Consider the following 23,826-nt stretch of genomic DNA (forward strand, 5'->3'; position numbering starts at 1 on the left):
TGCCGCAACACGACGTGGCATGGACTCGACTAATGTCTGAAATAGTGCTGGAGGTAATTGACACCATGAATCCTGCAGGGCTGTCCATAAATCCGTAGGAGTAAGAGGGGGGTGGAGATCTCTTCTGAACAGCATGTTGCAAGGCATCCCAGATATGTTCAATAATGTTCATGTCTGGGGATTTAGGTGGCCAGCGGAAGTGTCTAAAGTCAGAAGAGTGTTCCTGGAGCCACTTTGTAGCAATTCCGGACGTGTGGGGTGTTGCATTGTCCTGCTGAAATTGTCCAAGTCCGTCGGAATGCACAATGCACATGAATGGGTGCAGGTGATCAGACAGGATGCTCACGTACCTGTCACCTGTCAGAGTCGTATCTAGACGTATCAGGGGTCCCATATCACGCCAACTGCACACGCCCCATACCATCACAGAGCCTCCACCAGCTTGAACAGTCCACTGTTGACATGTAGGGTCCATGGATTCATGAGGTTGTCTCCATACCCGTACACGTCCATCAGCAATTGGAACCAAGACTCGTCAGACCAGGCAACATGTTTCCAGTCCTTAACAGTCCAATGTCAGTGTTGTCGGGCCCAGGCGAGGCGTAAAGCTTTGTGTCGCGCAGTCATCAAGGGTACACGAGTGGGCCTTCAGCTCGGAAAGCCCATATCGATGATATTTCGGTGAAGGGTTCGCACGCTGACACTTGTTAATGGCCCAGCATTGAAATCTGCAGCAATTTGCGGAAGGGTTGCACGTCTGTCACGTTTAATGATTCTCGTCAGTCGTCGTTGGTCCCGTTCTTGCATGATCTTTTTCCGGCCGCAGCGATGTCGAAGATTTAATTTTTTACCGGATTCCCAATATTCACGGTACACTTGTGAAATGGTCGTATGTGAAAATCCAAATTTCATCGCTACCTCGGAGATGCTATGTCCTATCTCTCGTGCGCTGACTGTAACACCACGTTCAAACTCACTTAAATCTCGATAACCTGCCATTGTAGCAGCAGTAACCGATCTAACAACTATGCCAGACACTTGTTGTGTTATATAGGCGTTGCCGACCGCAGCACCGTACTTTGATTGGTTCCATATCTCTTTATTTGCATAAGCATGCCTGTACCAGACTCTTCAGTTTATAATACTGCACTTTAATACTTTACTAATTTTTTTCCACCTAAGCCAATTATCTTTTGCATATGCACATGTTGGAATCCCAAGAAGGAAAATGCTCATGCCATTAAGCTCATATGGGCTCAAGAGCAAAAAGAAGAGTCTACCCTGATCAACTAGCTTCCATAATCACTCTTCAATCTCAATCCATCTAAGCATTTATGGGGGTGAACAGGGGTTACCAGATTCTGAAACTCTGGAAATGATAACACATACACACATCTCCTTGGCAACCCCACTTACCTCTGTTTACAAAAGATAGTGACACACTACTAGAAAAAAATCTAAAATTTTCGAACTAAACCCGAACTGCTGTCTTTTTTTTTTCCTGACCACTACCATATTCTATACATATAATTGCATTATTTCCATATTTATCTTTTAGTCCTAGCATTTATGAACTGATCTTAATCTTTTGAGGATAATCAATTTTAGGTTTAACCTTTTACCGGGCAAATTAAGATTTGATTTTCTTAATTTTTCCTTTTATCTCCCCCTTCTGATCCTTTAGTTTAAAGATATCAACCTAAAAAATTAATAAAAAAAATTTCCTATATGTTTTTTTTTGGTTATGCGCATGTCCATAGAAACAGCATCAAAATAAAAAACAAAAAAAAATTAAATATTTTTTTTCCCTTAAAAATAGGCAGGGTTGGTAAAAAAAACCGTTTTTTTTGAAAAAAAACCAAAAAACCGGGTTTTTTGGTTTTAAACCAGGTTTTTTTGGTTTAAACCGGTTTTTTGTTTTAAATAGTATTAACATTAAAAACAATGAAATTTCTGAAAAATCATTCAAACTTCTAATAATTAACTAAAATAAAATGTTTATTAATGTAATTAACACTATTCTCCTGCTAATTAATCAATAAATATTTATTACATTTTAACAAAAACCAACTTTTGCAATTTAATTATTTTTTGCTTAACTCAATGAATTACTGTGTTTGAAAATTCTTTTAATGTTATTATTAATCATATAATATATAAAGGTTTTTCTCCAGTTACTTTCAGTATACTTAATTAGGAAGCTATTTTGCAAAAAGTAATAAAAATTAGGTGAATATAATGTATTTAATGAAGCATAAATAATGCAGATTAATTAGCAATTATTTACGATATACCGGGTGATTATAACTAAGGTTCTGATTTCAAAGCACTGTAAAAAAAGAACGATTGTCAGAATGACTTGAAAATTGACATGGATATTCCTGAAAAAATTCAATTTTATTTGATAAAGGGGAAAAAATACTTAAAAATGTAAAATTAATGACATCATCCAACATGTGGGAAATTTGCTCGCAGAATGGAAACGATAGCCAGTCATGGCAGAATGATACCTTAATTATAGCATTTCACGATTTCATAATTCATGGAAACATCACAAAAAACGAAATAATTGAACAAATAACTATAACTTACTTAAGAAATGTTAAATATATTGTCCACCGTGTGTTCTGGCTATGAGGCTGAAAGCACAAAAATTCTTGTTCAACAACAGAATCGGAGTATGCCATGGTCATAATGTGGTTGTGCTTGCAATTCAGCTTTATTAAACCAAATGCGCCCCCCCCCCCGGTTAATATTCCTGAGGAACTTCTAATATATAGGGAATGTGCTGGAGATTGCAATTCGCCAAAGTTTGCAATCTGACCACTGTTTATAACATTTTAAGGCACCCCCACAGCCAGAAGTTGCAAGAGTTAAGGTGCATCCTGTCAAAATGGGTCTTCAGCAGCTGCTTTGCTGGTATTGCAATGTGCATCTTGATAGAAGTTCTATCCACACACTGATGCTGTGGAAGTGCCGAAATGATGTGGTTGCACAAAATAAATTATACTGCTGGCCAAGTACAGCATCATCTACTTGCACATTTTGCACTTTTTTCTTTTGCGAAAGAAACTTCCATTGCTTCAGGAGTATCCATGCAAATTTTCAAGTCATTCTGATCAGTACTTATTGTATAGTTTTGGAATCAAAACTTAAATTATAATCACCCTGTATATAGCTGATTATTTTTCATAAATCTGTTACTACTATAAAGTAGAACCTTGATTAACTGGGCTTAACAGTGTGTGTGTGAAAGTATAAAAAAAACAACTATTGAATATTAAGACTGGGAGATATACAGTAGGAGATGTGCTACTTCTTATGGGAAAGAAAATGAAAATGTATGTGAGGTAATGTAACAACTAGTACACTAGTCTTTGTCCTTTAAGGACAGCTGGTGTCTTTATTGGATTATAGGACCACCTGCCCCTAGCATGATGGTGTCACTACTATAGCTGCTTCTTTGTGAAGGGAAAAAGAAACCCTGTGAGATAATATACCACTACATTTAGATGTGTGATGCAATCCTTATTCATGAATTTGCTAAAGATAGAGCATCAGAATGTACCCAAAGGTTAGAAAATGTTGTAAGAATGAGAAATTTTGGCTTTTATATATAACTTTAAATGACTAAGATACTTCATATGAAAAATATATATATATTCTCATATTTTATGAGACTTTTTGAAAAACACCACTTATAAAATCTTATGTCATTTAAAGATATACCATCAGAATGTACCCCAAGGATATAAAATGTGGTAAAAATGAAACATTTTGGCTAATAATGAACCAATATGATATTTTTCAAGGAAAAAAATGAAATTTAGGCAACTTTTATTTGATTTTTTGAAAAAAACCAAACCACCCTGAAAATAGGTGATTCAAAAACAAGAAATTCATGACATAAGTGCTGAAATGAAATTTTTATTTTGTTAATTAAGTTTGGAATATCACATCTCTTTAAGAGAAAAAAATCAAATGCTTTTTTATGAACAGGGAATGTTTTCTTCTAATTGATAAAACAAATGTTCTTAATTGGGAACATGGGCCATTAAAAGGTCAAGTAGATAACATTAGTTATAAAAATAAGGAAGAAACCCTCAAGTTGTCAAAGAATTAGTGTTTCACACTAGGTGCAGTATACTGAGCGTATACAATATATATTTGAGCAAAAAATGATATTCAAAAGACGGATGCTACGGTTTTCTTCTTTCAGAGCTGTTTTTTGAACTGTGTATTTTTCCATACTAGCCAAGAATAGTTGGAGCTAAGTGCTATGATAGCATCTGCCCTGCTTATGTCTCTCTCCCTCAGTTCTCATTTTTCACTAATTTCAATGAACATTTGTCAAAGTATGAAAAAAATCATCTTGGCACACACAGATACATGCTTCATGCAATGTTTTCCCTGGAAAGAGTACAATTACCCAAAAATATCAAAATGAAAACAAAAAAGCAAAATAGTAAAAATGTATAAGGACCCTTAGTAATTCACTCTTTATAAATTCTTTTAAATTATATTCCCTATTAATAACATTTATGAATTTCATTTTCATCTACACTTGACTCAAGAACCTCAATTATCCAAGTGATTAACCAAAATTCTGGTCAAATAGCAAAGACAAAGGATTCATTATATATATACGATATATCCCTCTACAGTGGTATTTTTTTCAGATCATGTTTGAAATTGCCATAGTCTAATGTTATAAACTCCTTTCGAAACAATATCCTTTACTACGATAAATCTCTGTATAACAATACTTTTGGTAGATTTTAAAACTGCTACACTTCTTATATTTCACTCAAAATCACCCCTCACCAGTTTTTGTTCTTTTGAGGGTGTTTAATAACATTGGTATCTTACACTATCTACCCTCCGAAAGTGTTAATGAAATTGCTGTGAAAATACTTTCTGTGTAGTGCACAATAGCACTGTGGTGTAAACCACTTTACACACACAGTGGGAAACAATTACCTTAATTTTATTAATTAACTAATCAATTAGAATTTTTGCAGCAAATAAATACTTATAAATGCATTTCCTGGTGGTAGTAACAATGCCAATTCAGAAAAAATGCCAAAAAAAACATAAATTTGATGGCAACTGATAATATGCTACCTCTTGATATAACGATAATCTCTCCATAGCTATCTTTTTCCTTGGTTCCCAGAGTACCGTTATATTGAGAGGTTTCGCTATAATCAAATATTTTAAAAAAACTGGTGATTTAAAAATTTTATATAAATAAGCATAAAGCAGTTTAAATCATTAAAATGGTTGTTAAATTGCTTTCATCACTGTCCATCCAAACATTTGGTTATCTAAACTGTCAACCATAATCAATCAGTTGGAATAATTAAATCTCTACTATATTTATCAATATAATATTTCATATTATATTGATAAGTATATACATAAAAATATACATAAAAAGTTCCCTCAGTTGATTCTTTTTTTATTTTGAAGTTAAAAGCTCTCAATTTACGATCAAGAAACTTATCGGGAAAGGTGTTGACTATTTAGGAAAACTAAGGATAGGAGAATAGCAATACATATAGCATCAATACATTTACCAAAGATTTTATATCTTTATGAAAACATATCAAACTATCAAGATAATCTATACTGGTATTTGTACTGATATGCAGGGAAGGTATTCGTACCTTTCCTGCTTATCAAAATGTGATAATTTTTCTTCTAATAAACTACTATACACATCAATTAAAAATCCCTTATATCATGCATGGTATTCATGCATTACATCGCTACTACATGCAGCAGAGCAGAGTAACAAAAGGAAAAACAATTTTTAACAAATATAGTAAAACTTGTTCAAGATGGAATGTGAGTGGGGAAAATTTTTCAATTGTGAACAGATTATTTAGTCCCAGTCAGAATAGGGATAACCAAACATCCTGAGTTGAAGGGCCTTTTTTTTTTTAACCTTTTGTTCCAGTGTCTTGGCCGATTTCTGAATTGTGCTAGGAGAACATAAAATTAGGCATTGTTCCTATGGCTATTGTGCATAATCAAGAGTAAAAAGGAAGACAAAATAAAAATAACAAGTGTATCAGTAAGTTTTTTACTAAAATAAATATAATAAATGTATTTCTGAATAAATGTAATATTTGAAGGTGGTGGTTGTTAAAAATAGAGAAAAAAAGGGGGGAAGAGATCAACAATGAATAGAGAAAAAATTTTATTCTTTAGAAGAGTTATTTGAACTCATTCTGATTTGGCAAGATGTGCATACAGAGACATAGTTGAATCTCATTAATACGAATTAAAGTATTGTCCTGTGGGATGTATATTTAAAAATCATATTAATAGCTTTGTTCAATATGAACATGTAAACCACGGAGTTCTTAGTTTGGAAGAAATGACAATTGCCTTTCAATTGTTTTAATTGTATTTCAAATTTTGTTACATATAACAATCATACTTAAGAAAAAATATCCATAAAATTCAATTTTTTTTAAATCATGTTATAAATTACTTAAGAAACCATAATTGACAAAACATAATGTTGTTTAAATCTTAAGTAGCTACTGTACTTTCTTACTCTCCAGGAATAACACTAAGGACATTAAAAAAAATTCTAAAAAGACACATATAGCAGCATTTGAAAGTTTAAATTTGTATCTTTGAGGCTCTCTGGACCTGCTGATTTCTTAAAAGGCAATAGATTGTCATATTAATATCCATTCTAACATTGTCATAGTCGGTACAATATTTATTTTCGTGTTCGTCACCAATCGCGATAAAGTTTATGGCTTTTACAGTAACATTATGCATGAAAAAGGATCTCAGCAACACATTTTCACAATCAACAAAATTATGTGGATTCAACAAATAGGAATGAAATTTTAAAAAGATTCAAAGTGAGTCAAAGTGAACACACTGAGTAATTCAGGTTTTGTATAGAATAAGAAATGTAATGAAATATTTTAACCTTTAAACATATAGGAAAGAATTATTATGGAAACTGATGCCAAGGGATTGTATAAATGTCAGTCATATAACTGAGATGTGTGAAACGTTCTGTTGTACATTTTTTTTTAATGCAACCTAATGGTGCTGACTGTTCCTGAAGCTCAGGCAGTACCAGATGAGGTGAAAGACATGCTAATATGAAAAATAACAAAAAATCTGGTTGAAAAATATACCTGTCTAAGTAAGTTGAATTTTTTTTTTTTTAACCATAGAATACTAACTCTACGTCTCAGAAACGTAAACATATAGGAAGTTAACATACAGTTTTTATTTTAGTTACTATTCTAGGGTTAACATTGTTAAAATTGTCCTTTTTCCAATTCGTTAAATTGGGGTTCATGGGTCATTCCCAAAAAGTGCACAAACCATTTCTGAGATTTCATGATTTTATTTTACAAAATTTCAGAGCACTTTGGTAGTAATTTTAGCCTTTTTCTAGTTTTTCATTTAATTCTTTGTCATATGGTATTTCTTAATTTGTTTCAGATAGTAACAATTTTTTTTAAAAACCCAAAATCTGGCTATCCCAGCTTGAAAAAAGTGTTAAACAAAGAGACTTGGCACAAATCTGGAATTTTTTTCATAAAACTTTGAATCACATTTTATATGTGCCATAGATCAGGGTTTTCCAACTGGTGTTCCGCAGAATCCTAGGGCTCCGCAGAACCAAAAGTGACGGAACCCCAAAAAACCCAGAACCCTGATTTGTTCTGTAATTTTTTTTTTGTTACTGTTTCACCTGAAGCAATTTTTTTCCTCAGAATTGGTATTACCGAAACTCAAGACCTACAAGAGGATGAAATTATGAAGGTCTTCCTCCAAAGATACAGAGCTTTTAAATTGTTTCTTTGCATTCTGTGCCCCCCCCTCTTCTTTCGGATGGCCAATTGAGCTTCATGATGTCAGAGATTGTTATCGCTTTTCTGAATAGTAAATCCTAAATCGCAATCGTAAGACAGAGAAAAGAAAAAACTTCACTTCCTAACTTGCCTGAGGTAATTTTTCCGAAACTACAGATTCTTTATCGCACGTGGAACCTCACATATACGACATTCAAGAGGCCATGTCAAAACGTTGCATATCTTACAAGTGGAACTTCACTGAAAATGATCCCTCCCCAGCCCCATACACCTCAAAGAAAATATAACAAAAATTCAATGGTTTTAATTGCATTTTGCTTGTTATATAATAATCATTCTTGAGAATAATTACCCCCAACATTAAATTTTTCAATGTCATATTATAAATTATTTAAATAACTGTAATTCACATTACTTCACCGTTGTTTAAATCTTGAGTATTCTTATATTGTTCTCCTGAAGATTTGAAAGAAAAAAATTTAATTTTTCACTTTTTAAAGAAAGATTTTTTTTTTTTCATATCTAAAAGCAACGCAGGTAATGAACCGAATCTAGCTCTTTAACAGTTGTCTAAAAGAAAAGAACAAAAATACTGGACATTAGTGTTTCTCAAACCATGCATCGCGGCTCTCAGGGGCATCACCAACCTTTGTCAAGGGCATCACGGATAGCTGTAGACATTGCAGATTTCCTGTTTAATGCTTTGAAGGGATGTTTTTTTAGACTATTCTGGGCAGGGATGCAACTGGGGAGGACGGGACTTGGAGGTTCTAATTAGGAGGTGTGGTGTCCCGAGCGCCGGACCAGACGGAACACAACTTTCACCCTTTAGCCTCTCCTTCAACATTACAATAGGTGCCAAAATGCATCCTTGCCCCAGCTGACTAATTATCGAGTAGCTGCCTTGATACCATATCTCTGTCAACAATCAGTCAATCATCAAAGTTTAAGGATTTTGAGTTGACGATATGCATTTTTGTAATTCACAATAATTAAATAGATTCAATGTATAGAAATGATAATTTTCTAAGCATTTGGAGTTTGAGTTGAAATGAAAACAATGAAGTTTTTCCCACTTCAAATGTCCTGTTGTCTCTTATTTTGCTCCCGTCCTCATCTATGAGGTACTTTCACAATTCAACTTTGAATTTTCCATTTCAAAAATGTGGAATGTACACTTTTTTTGGGAATGACCCACATGACTAAAATAGTAAAACATGAAGATTGCTTTATTTGTGAGTTTCTTGTATTTGCTGTGAAAATGGGAATGTAAACCCTGCAAATACTAATGGTTGACTGTGTGGCATATTTGGTCTCTCGCAATTCTACTTTGAACAAGTTTTGGTGTATTAAGTTATAAAAATTTCTTATCATATGATCACAAAAATTAAATAGATTTCACAGAATGAAACAAAAATTTTCAATCAAAATAAATGAAAAAAATAAAAAATTCAAAATTATTAAAAAGAAAATCCTAATGAAAAATTATATGTATATGCAAAAAATTGGGAAAAAAATCCATGCATACGTTCACAGGAAAAGGATTGAAGCTGCCATTCATATGAGTTGTTTCCAGAAATGCATATGGCGGAAGGATTGATAGAGGAATTGAGAGCATATCCATAATGGCAGGTGTAATGAATTACAGTTCCATTTGAATAGGAAGATAAAATTTCTTCAGTTACATCTGCATTTTGAACATTCGGTGGATCTTTACATCCCACTAATTATAAAATGAGCAAAATCAGAGATTAAACACTGAGACAAAATAAATATTAAAAACATTTCAAAATTATTTAATCTTCCAATAGTTTACCTATCTTATAATAAAAAGGGTTTATAGCAACTTAAAAACAGCTTTTTATAATACTGCCTTTAAACTCAATGAAGAATATGAATTTGACAATATTCTGAAGAAGTAAAGTTGAAATAAATCTGGAGGAGAAAGATCCTAAAATAATAATAATCTTTCTTTCCAGAGGAAAATGGAAGAAAGAATAACTTCAGCTGCACACCCCTCCCATACTTTGTGTATGCGTGCAACTTAGAGAAAGACATCGTTTCTCTCTGCTTTTCATATAAAGTATGAAAGACTGGATACTTTGTATGTACACAACTTACCTCCACATCAGTTGACCAAGCTGTGTCCATGACAAAAGGTCTATAAAGACATTGTGATTTTTCTGTTTGTGTGTGTGCCTGTCTTTTTTTTAAATTTTATTTTTGAAAATCGATTTATGGAAGACTTGAAAAAATGTACTCTGTTTTGTTCTGTTTTCTTTTCGGAGGATACAGCGACAGAAACTGTCCCAATGCTTCAAGAGGCTGTTAAAGAAGAAAAGTCGAGCCAAGCACAGGTTTATGAAGTGTCTTCAAAATCAAAAATGATCTGAGCCTTCTTCAACCACAAACATAGAATCAACAAAAAAATTTATGAAAGTTATAATGCTCAATCACTGTTGAGCTATTGAAGGGTTGAAAGTATTACCAGAAGTTTCTTTGAGCTCATGTGGAAGAATTTTGACAAAAGACTTTCACATAAAATGAGTTGCCTGAAAATTTTTTCCTCCCTTTCTCTTGGAGAATAAGAAAATGAATTGCATGGATGTGTGCCATGAACTAAAAGATCACATGGAAACCGATATAGACTTTAGTACAAATTATCACAGGAGATTAATTAGGTGATGCAGTGCAAAAAAAATTAACCAAATTGGGGGAGGGTAGGCAGGCGACTTTTTCAGAATGAAATCGCTCTCATCTACAGAGCATTTATTATACATCAGTTTCTCACAAAAAATGTGATCACAATAGTTTTGTGACCCCCCTCTTCTTCTAGAATGTAGAGAGAGTGATTGATGAAAGAAGCAATGAGGGATTGAAAAATGTCACACGAGGAGAGTCTCAGAACTGTTTTCACAAATAGTAAGAGCAGTGATGACAAGAGCATTTTTCTAAAGAAAAGTACAATAAAACCTCCTCTAACGGCCACTTCCAAACAATGGTAATCTCTGAATAACGGCCTCATTTTGTTGGACATGAATGCATATCTATGAGAGAGATTTAAATGCATAACTAGAAAAAAATTTAAATTACTATGAATTTTCTGAAATTTTGTAAAAAAAATTACAAAGTTTTGGAAACGGTTTTTTTTTGGGAATGACCCCCTATACCACGTAATCAATCATATAAATAATAACACAATATGTTCACATTTTCTATAAATACCAGTTTAGAATAGTAATACAAAAATTAAAAAATATATATACAGGCCTACTTTATACGAAACAATTATCAACCTGTACAAACCAAAATAATAAGGCTGTTGCTAATATAATATCATAGAGAAACCCTTATAGACCTGGTGTCCCTTGAGGTCAATAGTGTATATAATATATGTTTGTATATGTATCTATATTGGTAAATTGTGTCATCATCATCAACAACCACTTTCAATCCACTGCTGGATGAAGGTCTCTTCTACATTTTTCCATTCTGCTCTGTCTGATGCTTTAACCATCCAGTTGACTCCTGCCACTTTCCTGATCTCGTCAATCCATCTTGCGTGGGGAAGCTTTCTCAGACGTTTAATACCACTGGGGTACCACTCTAGAATACTTGTGGTCCATCTGTTGTCCTGTCTTCTTGCAATATGTCCAGCCCATTTCCATTTCAAACGTTTGGTTCTTTCCATGATGTGTGAATGATTTCCGTGATGTGTGATCTTCCATGATTTACCTTTGTGTGGTTCCTTATCCAAGGGATTCGTTTTCTGTCTCTCCTTGTGATGTCTAGCATACATCTTTCCATGCTCCTTTGTGTTGTCTGTAGCCTTTGTATCGTCTTGCTTGTGAGTGTCCATGATTCAGCTCCATAAGTCAGTGCTGGTAGCACACACTGGTTAAAAACTTTTCTTTTCAGGCATAATGGCATGTGACTCTTCAGAATTACAGTTTTTGCCAAAAGTGCTCCATCCAATCCTGGTCCTTCTGTTTATTTCCTTAATGATTCCGTTGTCCATGATAATTTCTTGTCCCAGGTATACATAGCTTTCTACTTCTTCTATCTCTGTGTTGTTGAGCAAGATTGTCCTCTTTAACGCAAAGGGTTGAACATAACTTTAGTCTTTCGCAGATTCATTTTCAAGCCCACCTGAATACTTTCCTTTGCCAATTCTTGTATCATTTCTTCTAGTTCGTTAGGATTACTGCTGATAACAATGTTGTCTGCAAAACGCAAATGGTTGAGAAATTCTCCATTTATTTTAATTCCTTTTTTATCCCAATCCAGTTTTCTGAACACTTCTTCTGAAACAGAGGTAATGAGTTTTGGTGAGATAGTATCACCCTGTCTGACAAAAATTAAACTTGGAAAAGGATTCAGACAGGGTAAATTGTATAGATATTTGTATATGTGCATATCTCTGTATTTGTGTAATTTAAAAAAATGTAGTTACATCAATAATATTATAATAATTAATGAACAGGGCGGGTCCTAGAAATTTTGTCGCCTGGGAGGCAAATATATTTTTGCCGCTCTTTGAATACGTTTGTCTGAAAAGAGTTTTTCTCCATGTCCTTTACCCTAACACAGTAGTTCGTAAAGTATGGGTTCCGATGGATAGAAGAGGGTCACACCGGTGATTTAGGGCACTAGTTCTCATACTTTTGCCAACCATAGCTTCCTTGTCACAACATTCATCTGCAGCTCCCCAGAATAATAAAAAAGAGCCACTTCAAAACACTATATAGACAATCATCAATGTCAACAGCTTGCAGCGCTATTGAGCACTCTTTAAGAAACACTGGTCCATAGAAAAGACACTGAAAATAAATAACTCAAAAATTTAAAGTGTTCTTTGTCTGATACCACTAGATCAGCACTAGAATAGTGTCTGAGACTAACTTAGCGCTAATACTGTATAGTGTTTACGTCTTTGGTGATATTTTGGGCTGCAAATTACAATAGGGTTGGGAAATAAGTAGGGTCAGCATCACAACTAGGGTGGAAGAAGGTGGGTTGGGTGCCTTGGTCACTAGTACAGGTGGTGCCAAAATGAGTGCTTGCCCTGGGTGACTGAACATTTAGAGGTGGCGCTGAGTCATATCAAAACAAGTAAAATATATTATTTTAGAAGCATTTGTGCAGACCGCCACTAATACTACTAAACCACACATGCACCTCATCCGCATTCCTCTGCGGAATGCCTAACGAATTGTTACATGCTGGAATGTGCGTGTATGTATTGTGAACCTAACAAAGTTTGTTACTGTATAATGCTAGTTATGTGTAGTACTACCATCAATTTTTCAGACTGTGTGAAGTTTAATGATTGAAGATTTGTACCATTGTAGGCTTGTTGCTCTCTGTGGCGAGAATTTTTAATGGGGAGATCGCCTCACTTCAGCACCTCAAAGTTGGGAACCACAGAAAACCAACCACCACTGCAATGGTGGAGTTCGAACTCAGGTTCTAGCGATGCATGAAGAGTGCTGCGGAAAACTGACATGAAACTAGCACCTTTTTATGGCACCTTGTTTGCAAGGAAAGGAGTGTGTGTGTCAGACAATTCCGATGAGACTGAATACAAACAGCAATAATTCTCAAACTTTTCTCACTCTCGGCATCCTTGCCCTACTCAACATTGATTTATAGCTTCCCAGAATAGTCTAACAAAGAATCACTTCAAAGCAACTAACAGACACATATGGATACTGCAAGCTCACCGTGACACCTCTCACAAAAGTTGGCAACGTGCCAAGAAGCCACAATGAGCACTTTGAGAATCACTAGTATACAAAAACAAACTGTCAAACAATTCCTGAGCCGAAACAGTACCACACTAGTGATAAGTTAATCTTTCTAGTATGTTGTTGGCCGAAAGGGCCATTTGTCGGAAGATGAACGAGGAATCAAAACTTGCTGAGGGATTCGGCCAAAAAGAGAGTCAATTGAGTAGAGCGAAAAGTTCCTTCACAGAAAAGAGGAACTTTTGAGGAACCAGCTTCTGTAGAGACCTGAACCTGAAGAACCAGCAGATGTTCTGAGGTTCTCATCACTAATACGGTTTCGGACCTCTCTGAAATATGTATGCTACTGGAAAAGATATAGTCTGGCTGTCTACAGAGACTGAAACTTTTTGGAAGTACAAGAAAGAAGAAGTATTGAGATTAATTTTTAGCATTGAATAGCAAAACAGTTTGATAGCATTTCAAAAGTATTGTTATTTACTTGCACTTATATACCCATTCACGCTTTCCCCTCAAAATGATTTCTATGTGAACAAATCTGCAAGAAAATACCCTCACATGACAAATCTGACATAAAAAATGCTGCCCCCTCGTAAACATGCCTAGTGCTGGCCCTGTTGATAAATCAATCTACAGTGCTATATTGTCATCCTAAAATTTAAGCATGCAGTGCCGAGGTAGAATCCAACGGAAGCAACTTAGCAAGAAAAACTGATATGGGCCAAAATGGAGTACCGGCAATCCTGAGTAGTTCTTTGTTCCCATCCACAATAAACTAAACCTTCTTTCCAGGGCGTTTATAAGGTCAATTAAATAGCTGCAGATGTAGACACTACTTTATGCACACAACCTGGTTGCTCCAGACTCGGTAGGTAAAGCACTTGTATGCTATGTTCTTCTCCTGGTTCAAAACAGTGGACCCTGGCAGTAACCTGCATGGTGGAAGACAAGCAACTTACTACTGCACCACTTGGGCGCAAGGCGTAGACACTGACAAGCATTCTTGTGAAAAGATTAACACATCTCTCCCGAAAAATTAAAAATGCCCTGGATATTTCTATTCATTCCCTATTCGCAAGAAACATTTTTGGGACAGGACCATCCCTTGAAGTAGGGAGTGCTGAATAAACAAAGGGTTTCAAGTAATCTGAGGGCTTGCATATTCCCTTTGTGATTTGATTGTTGACAGTAGGTCTTCTGTCCTCTCCTCTACTCTCTAAGTTTTTCTTTCCTCTCCACTGTCTTCAATACCCATCTAGCATTTGTACCCCTGGAAAAGAAAGCATACATAATCTTTTTTTTCCCCGCAAAGTTCAGAAGGAAAGGGAAACTGCATTGAATATAAGCTTGAAAATTATTTTTTTCATCCCAAAATATGCATTTTTTTTTTACTTCATGTCCAAAGTTTGGAGGTTACTTGCAATGTTAAGCTGATGAGACACGTTTGGTTCCAACAAAATAGTTAGAGGAGGTTTTAACGTATAAAAATATATTTTACTACAATAAATCCCTTTATAGCTATATATTTTTAAAGAGACTGAAACCTTTATAAAGATATTTTTTACTTCATATATTTTCAACGCTCATTAAAACATAAGCGACTCAAAACACCTGACTTCCAAAAATATTGATGAAGTTGCTACCACAGTAATGGCATGTTATATTCACGTAAGACAAAAAAAAGTGTAATGCAGTAAATTCTTCTTCAGGGTAAAACAACTCTAAGCTCTTAGAAATACTAACAATCTGATAGAAAATAGGCAAAGAAAATATCCAGTGATCTGACCCTATATTCCCAAGATTTGGTCATTTCAATCCAAGTACATTTCTATAGTTTTTAGGCTAAAACGAATAAAGTATTAGCACAAAAGATAATATGCATTTATTATAAATACAGTAGAACTCTAATTATCCAAATCAGTTGGGACCAGATATCATTTGGACAATAGAATAATCAGATAATTAGCTAATGCGCACACAAAAAATTATTCCTAAGTAAAAAATGAATTTTGTTTTAGTATGTAATGTAATTTAGTGAATATAAAAACGATTTTGTTTACATTTTGTACTTACGTACTGCATTGAAATGTATCATTGCTTGAACATAATTGGTCAAAGTCAGTTGTTTCACTGTCTGTACTCATTTCCGTGCAGCCAAGTCTTGCATCTGCTAGATGGTGAGTGGTTGCAGATGGTCACACTTCAGGCTGCCACTCCATCCATTTTAGTGCTGTGTCAAGGCACTCAAACGCCTTACAAACTGACAGTCCAGCATCTGGTCGAGTAGCAATGTTGTCATCATCTTAGGGTCATCAATGTGAGTTCTTGTCTCACACTTTGAATGAGTTCATCATCAGTGAGAATTTGGAATCCAAGGTCCAAAAAATCACACACTAGCTACTCACCTCTGTCCTCTGCACTGCACTTGGAACACCCAGGAATTTTCACTATATGTTTCTTATGTCCTCAACTGGCACTTAAGCGTCTTCTGTACCTCTTCCTTGGTCAAAATGCCTTGCAATTTGTTACAAGCTCTTCTTAATGTGGTTGACTTCACCAGAACTAATGTTCTTGTTTAACTTCACCAAACTATGCTTCCGCCACCATGTAAGAGCAGTTTTTTAAGTCAATCTTTTTGTGATGAGTCACAATGCTTTCTTCATCTTCTATCAAAAGTTTTCTTGACAGTTGTCTTATATAATTGCACTTCATTCATAGATTTGTTAACTGATTGGTCCATCAGTTGTAACAAACTTGTTATGTTTGACGGCAAGAAGTGTTTCGAAAAGTACATTTTCTCTTTCAAGATGATGTTATTTGGAGTGGATGGGTGCATTGTCAATGATCAAGAACACCTTGCTGCCTTCTTTTCTTAAGGCTTTTTGATGTTTTTCCTTCTGGTATAAAAACTTCAATGTACAATTTGGTAAACAGAACAGCAGTCATTCAGGTCTTTGATAGATTCTTGTAAAAGAGGATAAGTTTCTCATAATCTGGAAAGAATAAGGGTTTCTCGATTTGCCTATCAACAGAAGGGGTATCTTGTTTCCCAGAGTTGGCAAAATTTAGCAGGGTTACACAGTCTTTATTAACATTATGACCAGGAGCACTAGATTCCCTTTCACGAAGCTAATGTTGTTTGAGGCAAAGACTTCTAGATGAGGCCTGTCTTATCTGTGTTATATAAAAATTTGTATAAGATTTTTTTTGATCCATTTTGGATTATTCAATAAAGTTTTCTGCTGTTTTACGGTCTGCTGGTAGCCTTTTGCCACTAGCATCTAACTCATGGATACTGTGCCTTGACTTAGAATTTTATAGCCACCCATTACTTGCCTTAAAAGACAAACCTACGATTTTCTCGGCAAAGATCTTTGCCTTTTTGCAAACAATCATCCTAGAAAGAGAATTCCCCGTAGTTTGTTGCAGCAAAAACCAACCATTTGAATACTGCCTCTATCAGTTCTTTGTTTTCTACCATTTTTATAACTCTCTTGACAAACTCCTATTTTCACTCTCGAGGACAGACACAAAGTTTAAAATTGAAGACCTGCTTTTAGTAACACCCAAAATTGTTAATGGTGCCACGCTGTCTCAGCTAGCTGTTTACCAGCTCCATCTTTTGTCTAATTGTTCTATGATTTTTATTTTGTCTGCCAAAGATGGAACAACACGTTTCCTTTTAGAAGCCACACTACACAGTAAAACAAATAAAAATGGAACACGAAAGATGGAATGCAGCAACAAACAATACACCTGAAGGACAAAGCTCATTTATATCGGAGATCAAAAAGCCAAAGCTCATTTACATCGGAGATCAAAAAGCCAGTTTTTTCCAGTCAGCAATATGGAAAAATTACAAAGGATTATGGGATAGGGGCATGAAACCGCAAAAATCTACCAATCAAGAGGGTGTGAATTTTTCCTCTTCTTTATCTATGAAAGAAAAAAAAAAGATGCCAAGCAGGTGCTATTCACAAAACCACCCACATTGAAACCATAATATTGCACACATAAACAGAGATTGAAAGTAGCAAAACTGGTGACTCATCATCTGGGAGTGTATTCGCTATTGCTACGCTAGTGCATTTTTTTTTATAGTTCACCAATGAGAAACTTTTAAAATGCACAGATTTTGTTGATTTTTTTTCTCAAAGCGAATTGAATCACTGCAGTTTAGATAATTGGAGTTCTACTGTGAAAAAATTAAATATCTTGAATGCTTATGATTAATCAAAATTATAATTAACACAATTGTCAAATTTACTAAACAAATTATTTTGAATTGGTATCTACTTTTGTGTTCATTTCTTAATGATGAATCACTGTAGGCTGTAATAGCTACAGAAATATTGCAGATAAATGAAAGATTAATGCACACACACAACAATATCATTTTCATCAGCTTTACTTGAAGTTTCAAAACTATGAAAAAAGTAAAAAAAGATTGAGAAGAAAGAATATCTGAAATCATATTCCATATAAAATATTTAAAAGGCAAAAAAATTAGAAATCTTGCATGAAATTTCAAATAATTGAAGAGTAGCTGAATGAAAATTTGTAACTTGAATTTAAGCAAAAGTTCTGGTAATACTGAACGTTTCGTACTAAACCCTCTAATCTGAATATTCATAATAAACTACAGTCAAATCATTAATGTGAAACCAATAAAATCAAAATTATTTCAATACCCTCCATTTCACATATTCTCCATTGAATGCTTCACAGAACAATAGGATATTAATTCTGTATAAAACTGAATTTTTTATTACTGACGTGGCTGCAAAGAGCACATTCAGAGACGACTGCTATCTAGTACTAAAAAGATTGATATTCTGATAATAAAGATTCTACTGTTTATGGATATCTTTTGATTAAAGAATAATAACAACAATGTAAAATGAATTTTGAATTAATAAAACATCAACAACATATGTTTCCTATTTATATTTAAAACAATATTTACTAATTTACCTGCAATGCAGGTCGGAAGGAACAAGGCTATGCATATGCACCAAAATAAAACTGACAGATTGGTGTCTTCCATTTTAATGGCCACATATGAATTCTAAAATAAAGAATAAGCACATTTTATTATGTATATAAATAACATCATAAATTTCCTCCAGAAAATTGAAATAAATACAAAAGATATTTAACTATACTGAATTCACAGAAATACTGGTATAGACGAGCATTTGCAAATAAAGGAGAAATGAAACCAATCAATGTGACTCGATGTGGTCAGCAGTGCATATATAAGACAACAGATAGCTGAGGAAGCTGTTAGATCAATTTCTGCTTTTAAAATGACAGGTTATCATGATTTATGTGGCTTGGTAGTCTGCACTCGTGAGATGGGTCGCAGCATTTCTGAGGTAGATATGAAATTTGAATTTTTGAGCATAATTATTGTAAGAGCATACTGTTAATATAAAGAATCCAAAAAAATATCAAATCTCCGACAAAGGTGGGGGCAGAAAAAGACCCTGAAGGAACGGGACCATTAAAGGTGGACAAAAGTCGTTTCACGAGATAGACGTGCTTCACTACCTTCAATCACTACAGATTTCAATGTCAGGACATCAGCAAGTGTCAGCATGCAAACTGTACAATGGTGCTTCCTTGATATGAGCTTTTGAAACCAAAGGCCCACTCAATTACCTTTGATGACCGCAAGGCGCAAAACTATGCGCCTCACCAGCACCACCATAGGACTCTTGACAGCTGGAAACACATTGCTTGGTCCGACGATTTGCGTTTTGTGTTGTATCTGGCTAATAGACATGTACAAGTGGGGGAAAACAAAACCATGAACCCTGCGTGAAACAGGAGACTGTTCAAGCTGGTAGAGGCTCTGTCATAGTATGGGACGTGTGTACTTGGCATGATATAGGAAACCTGATGAGTCTACAGTCGACTCAGAATGGTGACCAGTATGTAAACATCCTTTCCAATAACTTACACTCATTCATGTCCTGTGTGCATCCCAATAGGCTTGGAAAATTCAAACAGGACAATGTGACACCACACACGTCTAGAGTCGCTACTGAGTGACTCCAGAAACACTCTTCTAACTCCAGCATCCTCCATAGGTGACCTAAATCCCCAGACATTAACATTATTCAGCACATATCGGATACCTTGCAAAGTGCTGTACAAAATCACATCGCACCATTATGGAATTGTGGACTGCCTTGAAAAATCATGTGAATCGTCTTCAAAATACCTTCCGACATTAGTAGAGTCCATGCCATATTGTGTTACAGCAGTTCTGAGTGCCTGAGGTGACCTACAGGATATTAGGCGAGTACCAGTTTTTCCAGCACTTCAGTGTAGACGTCAGTGTTAAAGAATATTGGGCAGACAATAATGTTGCCTGGCGGCAGTCGAGTGGTTAAGGAGCTAACCTCTGACTGTGCAGGTCTGGGTTCAAATCCTGGTTCGATCATGGATGTCTACTAAGACTAACAAATTCCCAGGATAGACAGTAAAGATCGCTTGGGAGTATGTGATGACGTAATGGAAAAAATATATATATGTTCAAGGAAATAGTCAGAGCTATTTGCTTTAATTGTGTATGTGTGGAAAAACAAGTTCAATATTTATCATTTCATAATGAATATCTTCTTTCATGCATTCTTGAGTGCACAGGAATGAGAGACTCCTTGCCTCCAATTGAAGTTCACCATAATTCTGGTTTACTTTTTCCAAATAACCCCTTCAATTTTTCCCATCGCTGATCTTATCCTATCATATCCCATCCCTCATTTCATTAGTATATTGACAGTGCAGTCTTGCAAACTAATATTCAAAATATTTAGGTGTTCAAAAATATCAAAGTAAGCCAGCCTAAGGGTAGAGGCTGGCTTCCGATTCTGCAAGTTAGCTGCGCTCTGGACTGGTTTAAAATCTGAATTTCAGGTTTTTCAACCAATCTGCATTGCGGTGTGCATTGTATGCTTTTGCTTTTAGGTAGGTTTATTCCCTATCATTAGCTGACGACCCACCCAACAAAACATATTTATGAGTAACACAAATAAAAAAATAAATAAAATATTTTTTTTAATTATGTTATTTGGCTAGTTAAATAGGAATATTCATGGAGAAAGCAGTTCATGTATTCATTAAAAATCAAAACACCATTTCTTATTTAGCTATTGTCTCTGTCATCAAACTTGAGTGACGAATTATCAAGTATTTTACTGTTCATACACAGCATAATTTTGCACTAGCTCCTCAATCCCACTAATTTTGTAACATTCTCTCTAAATCAGCTGACACTTAGACCCAGTTAGGCTGGTTATGAGAGGATCAACTATACTACTTGAACACATTCAAATCAAGTAGAAACACTTACCATGACATCCAATAATGTCAACGCAAACACACAACTTTTTGATACAAACTAGACAACTTGCTGATGCAACAAAACAGTCAGGTCTAAGAATTCACCAAATACTAATCTCTTAGTTCGAAGTGGTGAAAAAATTTCGAGAATATAATAAATAAACAAACAGGAACCATTGCTGAACAAATTGTACATGATATTCTCATATGTCGGTAATGTTCAGTCCATTTTAAGATATTTTGATATGACCTAAAGAAATAAGTTTCTGATCAACGAGGCAGTTTTCTAAACCAGGAAATTCAAAAATTGTCACTGAGGAGCACTTCACCTCGGAAACCATGGGAAAAAAATTGTTAGACGTCAATTAAATCAAATAATCGGCTCGAAACTTAGCTAAATCACTCAACACATGGATAGACGAATCAACAAATTAAACAGTATAAAAAAATCTTTTAAAACAATTCAAACATAACAAAAACAAGCGGCTAAAGTATTATTAATAAATATTTATGGCGTTGTGAAAATAAAGTTACATTATTGCATATGCGCTGATGATGATGATCATAAATAAAGTAGTCACTGATGCCAAAAAACAATTCCATATGATAAGTTATGATAAGTTTACGAACCATACGTCCCGCTTTATATTCTAGTGGGGCGGTTGACCCATGGAGGAAAGAATAATTGTTGTCTTGGTTTTAAGTGAAATATGGGTTTATGAAAATGAAATTGCATTGTACAATATCCCCAATTTTTCAAAATTTTTTCAGTGTCGTAATGAAAATAGATCTGGAGGGGTTATGGTTTTTGCAAAAAAATCTCTCAATTTCAATCAAATAACCCTTGTAACAATGCAAACCGCTGAATATGTTGTAATTTATAGTGATCTCTTAAAATTGTTGGTTTTTAGTGCATATAGATCTCATGCGTTCTCCTCTGACTGTTTTGTATCTGAAATTAGTCCAATTTTACAAACACTTAAATATCGGAATGTTGTTCTGATTGCTGATATAAATATAGATTTATTGAATGTTAATGATAACGTTGTCATTGATTATCTTGATTTTCTCTATGGTATTGGTTTCCAATTGTTCATCAATAACATAACCAGATCATATTCTAATGGCAGTGGATCATGTATTCACCACGTTTTCATCAGAATGAGCAGAAACATGGAATGTGTTAATTCATTTATCTTCCAATCTAGTTTAACTGATCATTATGCAATTGGTTGTAAATTAAATTTTATTAACAATACTTACAATTCCAATAAATTGAGAAAGAAATTTATCTCTGTTGATTACCAAAATATTACTGATTACTTGAGCAATTATGAATTTGCATATGTAGAAAGTGATCCCAATATTTTATTTGACTCTTTTCTCAAAACTCTTGAAATTATCACTATGAATCATACTAAGTGCTTTAATAAACCGAAAAACAGTAAAAAAAAATAGTTGGGTTACAAAGGAGGTTTTGGATCTTGTAAAACTAAAACAAAGTCTCTATTTGAAATGTAAAAAATTTCCATTTGATGTCTTGGTGAACATTGCCTATAAATCGGTTACTTCTTGTGTTAAAATGAAAGTTACTGAAGCAAAAAATAAATTTTTTCTACATGAATTTAATAAATGCCGTACATCACAACAACAATGGAAATTTATAAATAAAATATTAGGTATCGATGGGCCAAAACAATCTTTGCCTATGGAAAGGGATCAAATTTTAACTTTAAATAATATTAATACCCATTTCATTACGATGTCGGATGGAAATAACTCTTCATATCAAAATTACGTTCCTGCCTATTCAATAAACAATAACTCTCAATCAATGTTTCTTTCTGAAATAAGTTATACTGAGGTCTCGAATATTATATTTGATATATCTCGAGGTAAAAATTATTCTAACATTATTAATTCAAAGATACTAAGAGTGCTTCCAAATAATATGGTTTCTTATATGACCCAACTTTTTAATGACTGCATTAAATACGCTATTTTTCCCGATGTTTTAAAAATTGCAAATGTTACTCCAGTTTACAAATCAGGAGATGTGAATGTTTTTAACAACTATAGAGCAATATCTGTTCTTCCAACATTTTCGAAAGTGTATGAGACCATCATAAAAATCCGAGTATTTGACTTCCTCAACAAAACAAAATTCTTTTCTGATAATCAGCATGGGTTTCAACCTAAAAAAAATACTGAAACAGCATTATTAACTTTTACTCAATTTGTCTATGAAAACGTTGATAAATCCCACAAAGTAATAGCAATATTCTTGGATATAAGAAAAGCTTTTGATTAAATAAATCACGATATTCTCCTTTCGAAAATGTATTCAATAGGCATCAGGGGTGGCACACACGATTTGATGAAATCATACTTGAAAAATAGAATCCAAAGAGTCAGATGTTCAAGTTTCTACAGTTGTCCTTTAATAATTAAAAGGGGAGTCCCTCAGGGCTAAATTTTAGGTCCCTTATTTTTCAAATATTCATAAATGACTTTTGCCACATTGATATTTTTGGTAAAATTATCTGCTTCGCTGATGATACGGTGGTCATGTATGCAAGTAATGATCCACTAGAGGTGAACCAAAAAATAAATGAAGAGCTTTTAAAAATTCGGAATTGGTTTCTTATTAATGATCTGGAAATCAATATTGAAAAGAGCAAATACATGAAATTTTCCCTACGAGATAATTCTCCTGACCCTATTCAATTGATATACCATACTAACCAATGTAATCTCACTTCATGTTGATGTAACTGTCTTGAAGCTGTCAAGAGTATTAAATATCTCGGCCTCTATTTCGATAATAATTTAAAATGGAAATCGCACGTAAACTTTCTACATAATAAATT

At 34.3% G+C, this 23,826-nt stretch overlaps 1 protein-coding gene across 2 annotated transcripts in view; it reads right to left on the reverse strand.

Moving 5' to 3' along the window:
• The window catches only part of LOC149085615 (protein lev-9-like), a 45,981-nt gene extending 24,462 nt beyond the window's left edge, over positions 1-21,519 (reverse strand). Inside the window, exons 1-3 of one of the 2 annotated variants that reach the window (XM_089233757.1) lie at positions 20,967-21,519; positions 18,581-18,674; positions 9,388-9,582 (exon numbers count right to left, since the gene is read on the reverse strand). In XM_089233757.1, the coding sequence (XP_089089883.1) occupies positions 9,388-9,582; positions 18,581-18,674; positions 20,967-20,969 (292 nt within the window). In that variant the 5' untranslated portion in view covers positions 20,970-21,519. The remainder of the gene's footprint in view (positions 1-9,387; positions 9,583-18,580; positions 18,675-20,966) is intronic. The other variant, XM_089233758.1, reaches the window with a different exon arrangement.
• Positions 21,520-23,826: the final 2,307 nt, after the last annotated feature.

This window comes from Pholcus phalangioides, unplaced genomic scaffold (assembly GCF_987345545.1).
Source record: "Pholcus phalangioides strain wild (caught in Gottingen) unplaced genomic scaffold, Ppha-v1.0 ptg000007l_1, whole genome shotgun sequence".
NCBI lineage: Eukaryota > Metazoa > Arthropoda > Arachnida > Araneae > Pholcidae > Pholcus > Pholcus phalangioides.